Source organism: Micromesistius poutassou (genome assembly GCF_964030765.1).
Source record: "Micromesistius poutassou genome assembly, chromosome: 8".
Lineage (NCBI taxonomy): Eukaryota > Metazoa > Chordata > Actinopteri > Gadiformes > Gadidae > Micromesistius > Micromesistius poutassou.
In genome coordinates, this window is record NC_140278.1 from 19,195,813 (window position 1) to 19,210,921 (window position 15,109).

At 44.8% G+C, this 15,109-nt stretch overlaps 2 protein-coding genes across 6 annotated transcripts in view; both read left to right on the top strand.

The window, feature by feature from the left end:
- arhgef1 (Rho guanine nucleotide exchange factor (GEF) 1) overlaps positions 1-11,686 on the top strand; it is a 45,639-nt gene extending 33,953 nt beyond the window's left edge. For 2 of the 5 annotated variants that reach the window (XM_084472027.1, XM_084472029.1), the window contains 13 exons: positions 252-366; positions 745-845; positions 1,476-1,550; positions 1,681-1,756; positions 3,664-3,831; positions 4,624-4,711; positions 5,272-5,364; positions 5,900-5,952; positions 6,220-6,363; positions 6,454-6,585; positions 7,000-7,181; positions 7,892-7,989; positions 8,254-11,686. In XM_084472027.1, the coding sequence (XP_084328153.1) occupies positions 252-366; positions 745-845; positions 1,476-1,550; positions 1,681-1,756; positions 3,664-3,831; positions 4,624-4,711; positions 5,272-5,364; positions 5,900-5,952; positions 6,220-6,363; positions 6,454-6,585; positions 7,000-7,181; positions 7,892-7,966 (1,302 nt within the window). In that variant the 3' untranslated portion in view covers positions 7,967-7,989; positions 8,254-11,686. The remainder of the gene's footprint in view (positions 1-251; positions 367-744; positions 846-1,475; positions 1,551-1,680; positions 1,757-3,663; positions 3,832-4,623; positions 4,712-5,271; positions 5,365-5,899; positions 5,953-6,219; positions 6,364-6,453; positions 6,586-6,999; positions 7,182-7,891; positions 7,990-8,253) is intronic. The other 3 variants (XM_084472025.1, XM_084472026.1, XM_084472028.1) reach the window with 2 other exon arrangements.
- A 462-nt stretch (positions 11,687-12,148) lies between these two features.
- Positions 12,149-15,015, top strand: cd79a (CD79a molecule, immunoglobulin-associated alpha; the record flags this gene model as incomplete). The annotated part of the gene is made up of 5 exons (XM_084471077.1): positions 12,149-12,173; positions 12,483-12,839; positions 13,866-13,981; positions 14,312-14,374; positions 14,635-15,015. The coding sequence occupies 5 exons, from the start codon at positions 12,149-12,151 to the stop codon at positions 14,749-14,751; spliced, it is 678 nt and encodes a 225-aa protein (XP_084327203.1). The 3' UTR covers positions 14,752-15,015.
- Between the last annotated feature and the right edge of the window lie 94 nt (positions 15,016-15,109).

The window sequence follows — 15,109 nt, forward strand, 5'->3', positions numbered from 1 at the left end:
GTGTGTTCAGTCTGTGAATTTTAACGGGTCTGTAATGTGTGTGTTCAAGGTGTCTTAAGTGGGTGCCTGTAAACATATCTGCAGTGTGTGTGTGTGTGTGTGTGTGTGTGTTTAATGTATCCTTTAGCGTGTGCGTTTTAACGTTCGTGTGAGGTTTGTGTTTAACGTGTGTGTGTTAACGTGGGCGCCGTTTTAAAGGGTCTGTGTTTACCGTGTGTGTGTGTGTGTGTGTGTGTGTGTGTGGACGGCAGGAGGCGGAGAGCAAGCCCCAGTGCCGCAGGCTGCAGCTGAAGGACATCATCCCCACCGAGATGCAGAGGCTGACCAAGTACCCTCTGCTGCTGGAGAACATCGCCAAGAGCACCGGTACGGCCTCACGCCAGCCAATCGGCTCCTCTCGCCACAGACCCATGTACGCCAGAGGCCAGAGGGGCCGGGGCTGTAGTCTACGCAATGACCACGGGATACGCTGCGTAACCCGCTCTGAGAGCTCTAGGTTGTCTTGTGTACACACCTGAATTTATACTATTTGCATGATTTTTGATAGTGGATCCCTCAAGCCATATGTGTAGTTTGTCGTTTTGCCAAATACCAGACCAAAAGATGTGATAAGCTCACTTATCCCAGTATACCCAGTAAAATACAGTACGCCACACCGACCGCAGAGGGATGACATCCGCCCCTGTTTTTAAGCGAGTTAGTGAACCTCTGGTCGTCGTCGTCTCTCTCTCTCTCTCTCCACAGAGGACCAGGAGGAGAAGGACCGGATCCTGCAGAGCGCAGAGTGCTGCAGGAAGATCCTCAACCACGTCAACGACGAGGTCAAGGTCATGGAGAACCTGCTGGTGAGGAACCCGGAGGGGGCGCGCGCAGGGTTCACCGGGCATTCGACTGTCCTCAACTAGATGGTTTCCTCATGTCGTCAACCCTCAAGATCGCTAGTTTGTAGGACGAGTATCATGAGCCCTGTCATTCGTTCACTCTCTATCTCTCTCGCGCTCTCTCTCCCCCCCTTCTCCCTGTGTCTGTCTCTCCTCTGTTCTCTCTCTCCCCCACTTCTCCCTGTGTCTGTCTCTCCTCTGTTCTCTCTCTCTCACTCTTCTCCCTGTGTCTGTCTCTCCTCTCCTCTCTCCTCTCTCTCCCCCTCTTCTCCCTGTGTCTGTCTCTCCTCTCCTCTCTCCTCTCTCTCCCCCTCTTCTCCCTGTGTCTGTCTCTCCTCTCCTCTCTCCTCTCTCTCCCCCTCTTCTCCCTGTGTCTGTCTCTCCTCTGTTCTCTCTCTCTCCCTCTTCTCCCTGTGTCTGTCTCTCCTCTGTTCTCTCCTCTCTCTCCCCCTCTTCTCCCTGTGTCTGTCTCTCCTCTGTTCTCTCTCTCCCCCTCTTCTCCCTGTGTCTGTCTCTCCTCTCCTCTCTCCTCTCTCTCCCCCTCTTCTCCCTGTGTCTGTCTCTCCTCTGTTCTCTCTCTCTCCCCCCCTCCAGAACCTGAAGGACTACCAGCGGCGCTTGGACACGTCCGGGCTCAAACCCAGTACTGATTTGTACACAGAGTACAAGGTGAGGTCTCCTTGTAATTCCACCTTGTTACTCACTCTCCGTACGGTCTTTTACTGCCCGACCCTCTGGTGGGGGTGACCTCCAGCGCCAGTTGCTCATAACCCCCGTTTCTCTCTCCGTCTTCTCCCAGAACATTGACCTGACCCAGAAGAATATGATCTATGAAGGTCCCCTCACTTGGAAGGTCACCAAGGAAAAAGCTATCGGTATGAGAGATGAATAAATAAAAGCATGTGTAATGTGATCCACCCAGCAGCTTCAAGCAACATTTGGATTGACATTCTACTTGGCACATTCTGTTCTTTAAACACTCATATATTTTCCAGCGAGAGAAGTGGACAGATGGATAGTGGAAAGATGGATACTGGATATGCCCAGGACACTATTTAACAATTATTCACCTCATTAAATTCCCTAAGGATACCAGGTTTTTTGACTTTGACAAAAATCCTTTAGCCCATATCATCTATGGACCAATGTCTTCAATCTCACACAAAGATTAGTCTGTACAATCAATTTTAAAGCACCCATGAGCCATTGACTTCTAAAAGGGGTGTGGTTTAAACCGCAAAAAGACTTAAATGCTCATATCAACATCAAATTGGACTCCTATGATCTTTCCTATGATGAATCCAATCAAATTCTGAACAAGACGAAGTCAACATATTTTCAAATAGGGCGACTTAGTGGCTGTTGGGGACCAAAGTTTCAACTGCTCAAGTGAAATGAAGTTGATTGACAAAACAATATGGCCTCCAGTGGCAAAAAATCGTCCAAATTTAACTTAATGCCAAAAAGCAAGGTTAACTTAAAGCAATCATCATTGTATCTATATCGGGCTATTGGGAGCGCTATAACAATTAACTCCTATGCTCAATGTTAGGTGACTAAAGGCGGGGTTAACTTGAGTCAATCATTACACAAACTTGGTGTACTAAAAGAAGCATAGGTCAAGGTTAACCCGGCTAAATCCATATGGTTCATCCATAGAGGACCATAGGGGGTGCTACAGCAATTAATTGAAAACTTTAAAGACTCATAACTCCTCAGCCATTTGACTTACAGTCATGAAAGCCTATCACCAGATCTAAGCTGAGGCTATTCCATAACTGTCAGTTATGTTATTTTTAAGGTGTGACAAGGAAATGGTTCCAAGGGACGGTTGATGGTAGCTTCCAAAGAAGTACCTTTACATTCCACCTATGATTTAATTAGCCAAAGGTATGACTCCAGGCTTCCTGATGGACAGGTTGGTTGCTCTTAGTAAGCAGAGAACCATTCAGCCCTAGCCATTGCCAATTTAGCCCACAATGATATGTTTTCGCTTGTTCTCTACCGGGTAGGATATTTTAAACTTTGAACTCTCCAACCCAATGTGTTACAGCTATCGCTAATCTAAACCGCTATGCAAATCTATACGGTTAGAAACTCCAGAATACGCTGATCATCCTGATCAAATTTTGGATCAGTTTTCCCCAAAAACACTAACCAGTGTTGCAAGATTGGGCTGTTCCCCTCCCAATTGAGCTACTTTTCATCACTTTAGGCAGACATGAAACTTTGTTCACACATGCATATCCTCATGCTGAACAAATATGTCTCAAGAACCTATGAGTTTATTTGGATAGATTTTTTGGATTGATTTGCGACTATTTTGAACTTTGTTAAAAACACTCAATTCCCTAAGGATCCTAGGTTTTTTGACGTACAGTCATGAAAGTTTGTTCGCCCATCACCAGATCCAAGCTGAGGCTATTCCAGCGTTGTCAACTCTTTATGGTCTGCGTCACGGTCTTAATGGTTAGGGTTAGGTTTATGGTCTGCGTCACGGTCTTAATGGTTAGGGTTAGCGTTAGGGTTAGTCTACGGTCTTAATGATTAGGGTTAGGGTTAGTCTTAGGTTAGGGTTAGGGTTAGCCTGTCAGGGTTAGTCTGTCAGGTCTGTCGGGATCTTCATGGTCTGCGTCAGGGTTTTAATGGCCCGTCAGGGTCTTGATGGTTTATCGGTCGGCTTAAGCTTGGCACCTTAAACGCTGCGCGCAGCTTTTAATTGTTATCATGAGCGTCCTAATGGTTTCCCTGCTGTGTGACCTTTTGACCCGCGCTGTCTCAGAGGTGCAGTGCGTGCTGCTGGGCGACCTGCTGGTGCTGCTGCAGAGGCAGGACGACAAGATGGTGCTCAAGTGCCAGAGCAAGAGCAACGTGGCGGTGCAGGAGGGCAAGCAGATGCTCAGCCCCATCATCAAGCTCAACTCCGTCTTCCTCAGGGAGGTGGCCACAGGTGGGGGCCGACAGCACGCACACACGCACGCACGCACGCAAATGCACGCACACACGCAAATGCACACACACACACGCAAATGCACGCACACACTTATGCACGCACGACACACTTATGCAAGCACACACGCACGCACGCACACACGCAAATGCACACACACGCTTATGCACGCACACGCTTATGCACGCACACACACTTATGCACACACGCAAATGCACGCACACACTTATGCACGCACACACTTATGCACGCACACACTTATGTACGCATATACTTATGCACACATACACTTATGCACATACACTTATGCACACACACACTTATGCACACACACACACTTATGTACGCATATACTTATGCACACACACACTTATGCACACACACACTTATTCACACACACACTTATTCACACACACACTTATGCACACACACATATACACACACATACACACACAGATTTGCAAACACACACCCATATGCACAAATAAACACATGCGCACATGTACACAAACCCACACAGCAAATGCATAAAGACACATACTGTACATATGCGCACACACACACACACACACATACGCACAAACTCACCCACTCACACACACCCCACCACTAACTGTACCAAGTGGTAGGTTGATCTAACCATCATCCATCTGCGCGGACAGATGTGAAAAGACTCGTTATGGGTAATCAACCGCACACCTAGTGGTATGGGGCCCTGTGCTGTACAACTCTTGTATGTAGCCCTCTGTTGGTCAACTAATGTGTGTGTGTGTGTGTGTGTGTGTCTGGCAGACCGCAAGGCCTTCTACGTCATCTTCACATGGGACAGCGGCGCTCAGATCTACGAGCTGGTGGCCCAGTCCTCCGGAGAGAGGAACACGTGAGGCCTTTTAGGAACACTAGAGCTGTGTTGGAAATCGTTCCCTAATTCCCTCACTCACTGTTCCCTATATAGTGTTTATGATATAGTGAACTATATAGGGAATGAACAAACGAGAATTGGTGTCAGTAAATGCGCCCGCATTGCATTGTGGTCTACGGGAGTAACATGTAGGGAACATCGTGTGTTCACTCAAATTGTGGGTATTTTATAGTGCACTTTATAGTGAATGAAATTAACCGCTGAGGATTCGAACAGCACTACAAAATGGCGAGCGCCCTATATAGTGCACTATATCCGTGATAGGGAACGATTTCAAAGACACAGCTCTTGAATGTCCAAATGATGACGTTTGTGTGAACAATGCATCCCACACATTGATTATTAAATAATAATCAATAATAATCTCTCAATCACCGTCTGTGTGTGTGTGTGTGTGTGTGTGTGTGTGTGTGTGTGTGTGTGTGTGTGTGTGTGTGTGTGTGTGTGTGTGTGTGTGTGTGTGTGTGTGTGTGTGTGTGTGTGTGTGTGTGTGTGTGTGTGTGTGTGTGTGTCTCCAGCTGGACAGAAGTGATCAAGAAAGCGGTGGATGATCTGAAGCAGAGCGGCCCCGCTGCGGGGGGGGTGCTGACCCCGGTGGGCGGGCGTCCCCCGTAAGTCTGCCTTTAAAAAAAAAAAGAAGAAGTTTTTTTTGTCTTTTTCAGGCTGATTATGTCGAGGGGAAATCCAACCTCGTTATCCATGAAATCACCTCCTATTTAACGATTGTTGCTGACCGTCGTATACAAACAAAAGAACCCCCTCCTGGGATCTCGCGTTATTGGAAAATAATGTACTCCGGTGGTGGTCCGCAAACGTGGTTTGCCTTGGCCGCAGGCACCACCCTCACCCACGTTACACTACAATCACTGGACCCCCTGTCATGGGTTTGTTCCGCACTCGTGCACCCAGCAGCCTTATGGGTGAGGAGGCCTTCGAGAGTCCCACCACCCCTCATCCACTACCCGTCGTCATGGTTGTGGACCCCCCCCCCCCAGGTTTAACCTGCCTCACTAACCTGCCTAACTAATATGGCCACTAGGTCAATATGGTCTACAGTGTGGGTTTACACAGCAAGGGACTCATAATTCACTCTTTAATGCTGACTTGTTTGACTCTGAACATCCCCCCCCATCTCTCCTTTCTCAGGCACTTGGTTCCTTTAAGTCCCACCCTAAATTGCAATTTCAAAAACAGCATAGGTAAGAGAAGGACTATCTTTACCTCATTAGTACATTCATTATATGTTGTGTGCAGATGTATTTTTCCTTATATCATTTTGTCGTATATATTGTTCATGTGCAAATGTTATTATTATCATTTTCATTAATGAAATGGTTTGCTGTTCATTCATATTTCAATGTATGTACACCGCAAAGCTTCTTAATAAAAATATATAATATAGATACGTCTTTCTAGGCCTGAGCTCAATGCTAATCTCATTTCATTCTAATGTCACCCATCTGCAGTGCAGGATAATGACAGCCTCACAGAAGACAAGTCTCCGTACCCCCAGCATTCCCTGATGTATTACCTGTCAGAGAAAGGCTTTGACCTGATCGCTACCACCAACAGTGACCAGGAGAAGGTGGCCGATAATGCTCTGGATGAAGGTAACATTGTATTTTCTTCTTTAATTTCTCTTCCATTACCTTTTATCTTATCGCGACACTAAAGCTGATTGGCGTCCTGTCTTGCAACAGTCACGGCTCTGAAAAGGCTATTTGTCAGCAACATCAGCCTTTTAGAGGACTCTATGCCAGAAGCGGAAAATGGCAAGGAGGACGGCGGGTCGGAGAAGCTGGAGGACTGTACAGACGGCTCTCAGTCACCAGGTACATGACCTCGCCCGCTTCCTGAAGGAGATAGGCTCTGTTTTGTTAAAGGGATGGGATCGTGTGTGTGTGTGTGTGTGTGTGTGTGTGTGTGTGTGTGTGTGTGTGTGTGTGTGTGTGTGTGTGTGTGTGTGTGTGTGTGTGTGTGTGTGTGTGTGTGTGTGTGTGTGTGTGTGTGTGTGTGTGTGTGTGTGAGAGAGATTGCTATTCTGATCCTAATTTTCTACGGAGATCCTAACATGAACTGGAAGACAACACAAATCATATCTTTTATTTTTAAAAAAGTTTGTGTTTTACCCTTTTTTATTTTTTATTTTTAACCTAGCATCTGCGTACCCAATAATGATCAGCCATGTCGTGTTGTCTCATCTGAACACATGGCGCCATAAGTGACACGCCCTCTTCCATCCCCAGAGGACCGAGGGACCGCAGTGGGGGCCTCGCAGCTGGAGGACGGCCCGGGAGGAGCAGAGTCCGGAGGGGCCAAGGGAGTGGAGGAGGGGGGCATCAGTGCACCCCTGGTGCTTTCCAAGGAGCGGGTGGAGGAGGTGTACAGCAAACTCCAGGGTCTGGAGGAGACTCTGAGGAGGCTACAGGTTTGTGTGTGTGTGTGTGTGTGTGTGTGTGTGTGTGTGTGTGTGTGTGTGTGTGTGTGTGTGTGTGTGTGTGTGTGTGTGTGTGTGTGTGTGTGTGTGTGTGTGTGTGTGTGTGTGTGTGTGTGTGTGTGTGTGTGTGTGTACGTACAATTAAGATGAATGGAGATTAAAGCGGGATATACACACACACGAGAGATGAAGACGTGAACAAACAAGTTTATCGTTGAAGGAGGGAATCAGGAAATTGGTTTTTTTTGTGACATTGAATGAAGACATTAAATAGTGGCGTATGTATTTACGAGACCTTAAAGGAGCACTTTTGGTTGGCGTAGTGTGACACGTTGGGCGACGGCAGCAGGATGCAGCGCTAAAGACGGCCGACCTAACAGGTAGAGGATGACAAGAGGTGGGCTGGATCGAGACGGCCGTCTCCTTCCCCAGTCCCCTGTCTCCAGAGAGAATTATTGAAGTACGGGGCCAGGCAGGCTATACTTTGGACAGATGAGGCGAAAATAGCAGCAAAGAGAAACAAGGGAACAGAGGAAAACCACTTAACCACTGCTGTTACCGGCGGGCTGAAAATTGCTTTGTGAAATTGGACTTCTCTGACAATGGCCATTATGTTCACTATTGCAATGGGATGTGTCAGAGGAGGGGGGTGTGCGTGTGCGCGTGCGTGCACCTTACACGTTGTGATGTGTGTTTTGCAGACCATTGAAGAGGCACACCGCAAACTGCTGATGGCCGTGTCCATGTTCTCCCTGGAAGGGGGAAACTTCCAGTGAGAAGAAACGCACCTGTCAGCCAGGTGAGACATTACTAACCCTCCTAACTAACAGCTAGTGTGGGTGTGGATACACACCCATCACTAACAGCTAGTACGGGTGTGGCTAAACGCATTTAAACCTCTCCTGTCTGTAATAACTGTGGCTATGGTGACTCCAATTTTTTAGCGAGATGCCCTCCCCCTACCTGCTCATAAATGTATTAAAATTCACGGCTGGTCGCATTGGATGAAAGTGTCTGGTAAATTCCTTTATACAAGTAGTCAAACCTTGTTTCTCCTCTTCAGTTATTGCTGTAGGTGCCTGATTGAAGTGCACGTATGACTTTTGGAGGACTGTCTGGAAACACTCAATGGTCGCGTACAAAACTGCTGCTGTTTGGGATGTGGAAGGTCGACGCCCAACCAGGAAGTTCACGCCAGACAGGAAGGGGAGGGGCTTTGTCTGCAGTGCACTGCTTGAGTGGTGAAGCAGGGAAGGTGTGCGTGCGTGCGTGCGTGCGTGTGTGTGTGCGTGGGTGTGTGCATGTGAAAAAGGAAGATGAAGAAAGAAGTGAGAGAGGACAGTTTTATGAACAGTTGCCAAAATATGTTTAGTAATTTTGCTGTGCGATGGATGCTGCATAATAAAAAGTGTGTGGAGATTTGCTATAAGACACATATAAACACCAGACACGGACAAACAATGAACATAGAATTATGTTGTGTATGAGAATGAATCTTTACGTTTTTTTTTAGCCCTTACGAGGGTATTGTAGTTTTCAGTTGCAATAATGCTATGTGCCACAGTGAGTGCAGCAGAATTGCAAACAAATCCATAAATCCATTTGGTAAAAACAAGCTCTAAACCTAAGGTTTGAGGCTTTTGCATGCTGAATCATGTAAGAAAAAATCACTTCCAGATTCACTGTTAAATACCCATACTTAACCATGTATAGAGCACAGATGAGGATGAAGGGTGTGCATGTGCTTTACAAAGCCCTATTTTGGAGTGGAGATACTGTTGTAATTTAGATTGGATTATGAATAAATAACAATATGCATTAAAAAATATATATATATATACATACATGCATACACACATACACACACATAGTATCACGATAGCTGATTGATCTTGTTATGATCGCTGCCATTATTTATTCCTCTGGGTCCTTTCAGGGTTTCTGCTGCTTCTCTGGGAAACTGTTACAGCACAGGGGGGTGGGTGGGGGTCAAACCATAAGAAGTTCAGATCCAGAAGGTCCATTCAAGTTGCGCTGCAGCGGTAAAGCATGGCGTCTGATAGCCTTCCTGCCTGGTTTGCTTACAGAACAAATAGTATGTGGAGGTCATGGGACGAAGGCTGGGGGTATGCGAGATAAAAGTATTGAATGCAAAATACAGACATTTTGATAGAGAAGACACGCACATAGACATGCACATAGACACATCCACCCAAGACCCAGTGCCAAAGCAGTGCTCACAGGGGAGAGCAGATCACACCTGGGATTTTCTTTTTCACTTGCCTTCTGATTGTAATGTCTGCAGTGTCAACATCACACACACACACACACACACACACACACACACACACACACAGGACATTACGCGCCTAACTCAAAACATGGAGTTTTAGAGTGAGTTACATTTTTTGATTGTATTATATGCTGTTGAGTATGTTATTAGTCAAATATTATATTATATTCGCTAGTAGCAATGTTGTTGTTTTTTGTATCAAATTTGAACTTTTTTCAAGAGCTGATTGTAATTATTCTTGATTTTTTTTCTTTTTTTTTTTTTTTGGAGTGGTGGATTTGTACTGTGGTGAGGCGCACAGGACCAAAGACAAAAACGCTGTACCGCTAGATCCTCATGCTATTTAATACAACTATGACAACGCTTTTACGCATTATCGGCACATGAACGTTTGCTGAGCTGCGATGGATGTACAGGCAGGTCGAGAGGCGCCATTAGCTTCTTCTTGTTAATCCCAGTACATGCTCATTCCATTCATCCCATACTGTCGCGTTTTATGAATTTCCAGTAATAGTTACAGTATAGGTGAAGAAAAGGATGTATATTTTATAATTATTGAAGCTATACTGCCCCCCCCCCAAAGAATCAGCCGCTTATACGCATATGAACCAGACAGCCTTCAGCCTTCAGCCAACAAAGGCTGAAGGTGCGCTTCGGTCTCTGCGGGACCAAGACAGTACTGCAGCTCTACTGCAATCACCATGACCATACTGAACGCGAGTGGAACCAATTACAAAGAGTCACCAGGCACAACAAGGGCACATATAAAGTCAAATGAAGTTTGTTGCCAGGGCAACAGCATACCTACTTGGTCCATATTCTCACAAGTACTGTAATGACGGTGATCTCTCTGAAATGCACCCTCCTCCTCATGTGTAGCCACCAAACAGTAGCCAGCTCCGCCCTCACCCAACCCAACCTCAGTCTTTTTTATTTTTATTTTTTACCCACCATATCTTCTACTCTGAACTCTCACGTTTTGTGATAAGAGGCTCACCAGTAGAGCCCATTGGCCCGGATTCCCTTTAGACCAGTGAGGGACCAGTACGACTATGAGCTCCGTACACACACACACACACACACACACACACACACACACACACACACACACACACACACACACACACACACACACACAGAGAGCTCCCCAGAAGCTCCCTATCAAAGTAGTTCACGGTGCCTGCTTCAGAGTTTAGTGTACCTGGCTGTATTTCCTTTGATTTACTCAAACAGGTAACCAGGTCAGGGAGAGGGTTTGGTTATTGTTATTTGTATGTATGTTTGTTTTTTTAAGCCTTATGTAACTATGCATTTGCCAAAATGTGGAGAGAGAAAGGGGATTGCTCATGGAGTTTTTTGTGGGGGGGTTGCAACACACTGGTGCCAAAGTGGTGCCAAACCCATATGCCAAATTGAGTAAGCATCCAGTTGGCCAATAGGATGAGGCTAAAGAAATAATCCGGCCCGCAGGTATTTATCCTCCATTGGTTTGCATTCATCAGCAGTGGATAACCGCCTTACACCATCTTACAGTAATACCTCGTCAAACACGCTCACACAGGGAGAACGACGACTACATCTCTGTCTGTCTCTCTGTGCTTATACCTGATGTATCCTGTGTTCCAATGGATAGATGTTTAGAACGTTTATTTATATAGTTTGGTGCCTTATGACGATCTGGCTACTGTTCCCCAAAAAGATGGTTCTCCACAGACAAATGCACATATTATTTACATACATCCCTACCCATAAGCCCTCAAATTGATGAATTCTCGGGAATCGGGTTTTCCTGTCAGATGACAGTTGGTCTCCTCGATGCTGTTTATATTCACCTTCAGGATCACAAAAGGATTTGTCAGACAAGCATCCATCACGCTGTTAATATAAAAGGAATAGCAAGAACATATATATATATTTATATATATTTATATATATATATATATATATATATTGTGTATGTGGGTTTGGACTTTTCTCTTGTAAGAGGGTTTTAATGTATGCTTAAGAACCATTGTGGTACGTTCTTTCTTATTTCTTTTTTCCTTTTTTTTAATAAATGGGGGGAATTAAACCAATGGTTGTTTGTTTTGTTGCTTTGTGTGGGTTTCATATTTTTTAGGTTTAGGTTCTGCGTGGGGACACTGAATGTATATTATTCCCATAAATTGAAAAAATATCTTGTGACCCATCTTGACCAGAATAATTGCTGACATTTGTAATTTTTGCAGAACAGTGGGTGCTCGCAGATAGATACACTTTGTTGGGTTTCTCTTAGCATTATTCAAATCCTTCTCAAAATCATTCAAGCATAAATCCTGCAAGAGGACAAAAACAAGAGGCGTTGTATGGACTGAACTTTGCAGTAGTATATGAGTATTTCTGACAGTGTTTAATAGTGTTTGGTGAATCCTGTGGGTTTTATACCTTTAAAAGAAGATGGTGTTGGTTACAATCTTCCTCCTGTGCAGTATTGTTTGTAAGTATTCCGGGGTTATGTTCATCTACAACATTTTGTTCTTGTTAGTTGTTACTTTATTACTGAAGCCATTGCTATTGTTAAAAACCACTTGAACTACTAAATGACTAGTGAATGAAACTTACAAATTTATGGTTTAATTTCTTTCAAATGGTGAGAAAATCACAATTTCTATATTTGCAAGTGCTAATGGCTACATTGAAAAATGTAGATGGTACCATTTAAGATAAAACCAAGCTAAAATTAAACTAACCCATGTTTCCCATGTTTTACATTTAGAATACATTAAGCAAAAAACTAGTGTTTGTTTCCTGGTACAATGCTGAGTTCTGCTCTGTTGAATAGGCTACATTTCCTGTCACAACAGATGAGCGTTATAACATCGTTACCATCCCCACATTGACGCCTCCTAATATTAATGATTTAAAGTTTAGCCAGTCTCAAATACAGAAAAACTCCCCTCATCCCACCAGTTAAAAAGAAACAAATCACCAATAATCTAACTTGGTCCCCTGATAATAAGCGGTTGCCGAGGGCCGCGGAGTGACGGTGGCTCTGGAAGCTGACCGGCCCTTCGTGAGAGGGCAGCTGTCCGAAACGCTCTCTCTGAAGTGCTGCTACAGAAAGATCGGCTATGACCCCATAGCCCACACCTGGTTCGTCAGCACGTCGGATGCCAACCGCACCGTTCAGCGGGTGAACGTGGACGTGGACGACCTGCGTTTTACCGACCGTGTGACCGGTAACGCCACCAACGTGTGCCACGAGCTCCTTCTGGTGACGCTGCGGCTCAGCGACGCTGGCCTCTACCAGTGCTATTTTAACAACAGCGTATACCGTGTGGGGGTCCTGTCGCACGGTACCTTCCTGCAGGTCTACAGTGAGTATGGGTGTATTCGGGAGAGCTTTATGGGGTGGACTTCCAGAGCTGAAGGGTGAACTGGGTACCATCTCCAATGGTCGCAACCCTTACAGCATCCCTCAGCAAGACCCTTATATACCCTTATAATAGCCTAAGCCTTAGTGACATGTAGCCTACTACTGTAATGGAGATTATTATAAAAGTGTCTGCTAAATATTTAATAGTAAAAATATATGTTTTAGTATTGACCCCCCATAGATGTAATGAAAGCCACTTAATGCATGGCTAATGTTTCACTGCTCTTCTATGAATTAAACTTTCTGTCTGAAATGCGGTCGACATCCAAGTTAATATTAGGTCCCATGACAAACTTTAGCCGTGCTCTCTACATAAAATAGCTAAAACTTGAACTAGTCGCAATCTATTGGACGATTATGGGAATTCCAAGACCCATTATCATAAGCACCAATCAGGAGGCCATAAAACTTAAACCATGATGTCACAGAATATGCATTGCATTGCAACAGCACCAATGGTATTCCCAAGCAACTTAACCTGGAACATTCATATCTTCATGTTCATTTCAGAGCAAAAATTTTACAGACCAAATTTAAATTAAATGAAAATGAAACGCCGATATAGAGATTGTATATGTACAGTTACAATCACAATGTCTAAAATTGAGCCCCTCAGAGAGGTACAGGCTTGCCCGCACTTTTAATTTGACCAGTATATCAGTTATAGGATGGGATTTTATTGACAACATTGTCCGAATCACTATCGATCAGTATTGACTAGATAAAGTTCCAATTTAAGATACAAGCTATTTGATATATACACTGCAAAAAAGAACCCGACGATGCACCCAGTGGCTTTACACTGTGTGTGAAGTGAATGTTATCAGCTTTTGATTTATCTGCTGTGATGTGAGCAAGGTAACCGCTCAATAGTAACTGCTGGTTGTGTATACAGAGTACATAGATGCATCAGTAAATGTTAGGGTTTGCTGTGCTTGACCCCATAACCGCCCATCTTTCTGCACAGAGCCATTGGATAAAATACTAAACTGGAGTGAGAACGTGAAAAACAACATCCTGACCGGCCAGGGGATTCTGCTTCTGCTGTGTGTACTTCTGCCCGGGGCTAAACTACTCTACAAGGTCACAAGATGCATTGCATAAAACACCCTCTCACCCTCTTTCCCAACATTAACTGCCTGCCGTAAGCGGTTAGGATTTTGTTCAACCTGCAGTCGCTTTCACAGAACTGCTTAATGTCGATAATACCCTGCCTACACGACGCAACCAGCAGCATACCAGACCTACTTATGTTTAGACTGCTTCCCTTTGGACTGCAACCACACATCTTTCTGTTTTGCTAAATAATTTGTAGGCATGTGAGACAACACTCCAGTCCAGCAATGTACATCATCATCATCATCCTCATCCTCATTATCCTCATCATAAACAAGTTTACGCTTCTCATTTTAGACAAGGCAGATCCATGCTCTGGAGAAGAAGAAAGCAATGAAAGAAGAGGAGAATATATACGAGGTACATCACAGGCAGAACACAAACTTTCTATTTTCCTCTAGTCTCAATCCTCAACAAGGATTGTCCAGTGATTCACACACCCTTTGAGGAAGTGGTGGGTCACTCACCGGAACATTCTGAACGGAACTGTCTCTTTCCTGAAAGTGTTCACAAACAATGACCAACATATAAATGAAAGTGCAGACTTGAACCATTGAACGATTGACCTATGTATTAACCGGTGTAATTAATTGATTCCATCTGTCCTGTTCTTGTCTAAGGGGCTAAGAATAGAGGATGTCAGCTCTCCCTACGACCAGATCCAGCGCACCCCAGCCGAGACGAACTATGAAGATGTGTACTTGAGTGAGGGCGAGGTTAACCTGGAGAAGCCTTGAAGGAAACGTTTAAACTGTTTTAAAAATAAACGTGTGTGTGTGTGTGTGTGTGTGTGTGTGTGTGTGTGTGTGTGTGTGTGTGTGTGTGTGTGTGTGTGTGTGTGTGTGTGTGTGTGTGCGTGCGTGCGTGCGTGCGTGTGAGTGGCCGATCCAGATTCCACAATCGACTTTACATTTACTGTCCTACTTTTTAAATACCATATCATCGTTTTCATGCGTGTCTTTTTAATATACAATGTGGTATATTGTTGTGCACAATATTGACTACCCTTCTATGTGCCAAAATGTGCTTATGCACTCCGTGATTAAACATTAACACATTAAACAAACAAGCGTCTGCATTCTTCCGTGTGGTCTA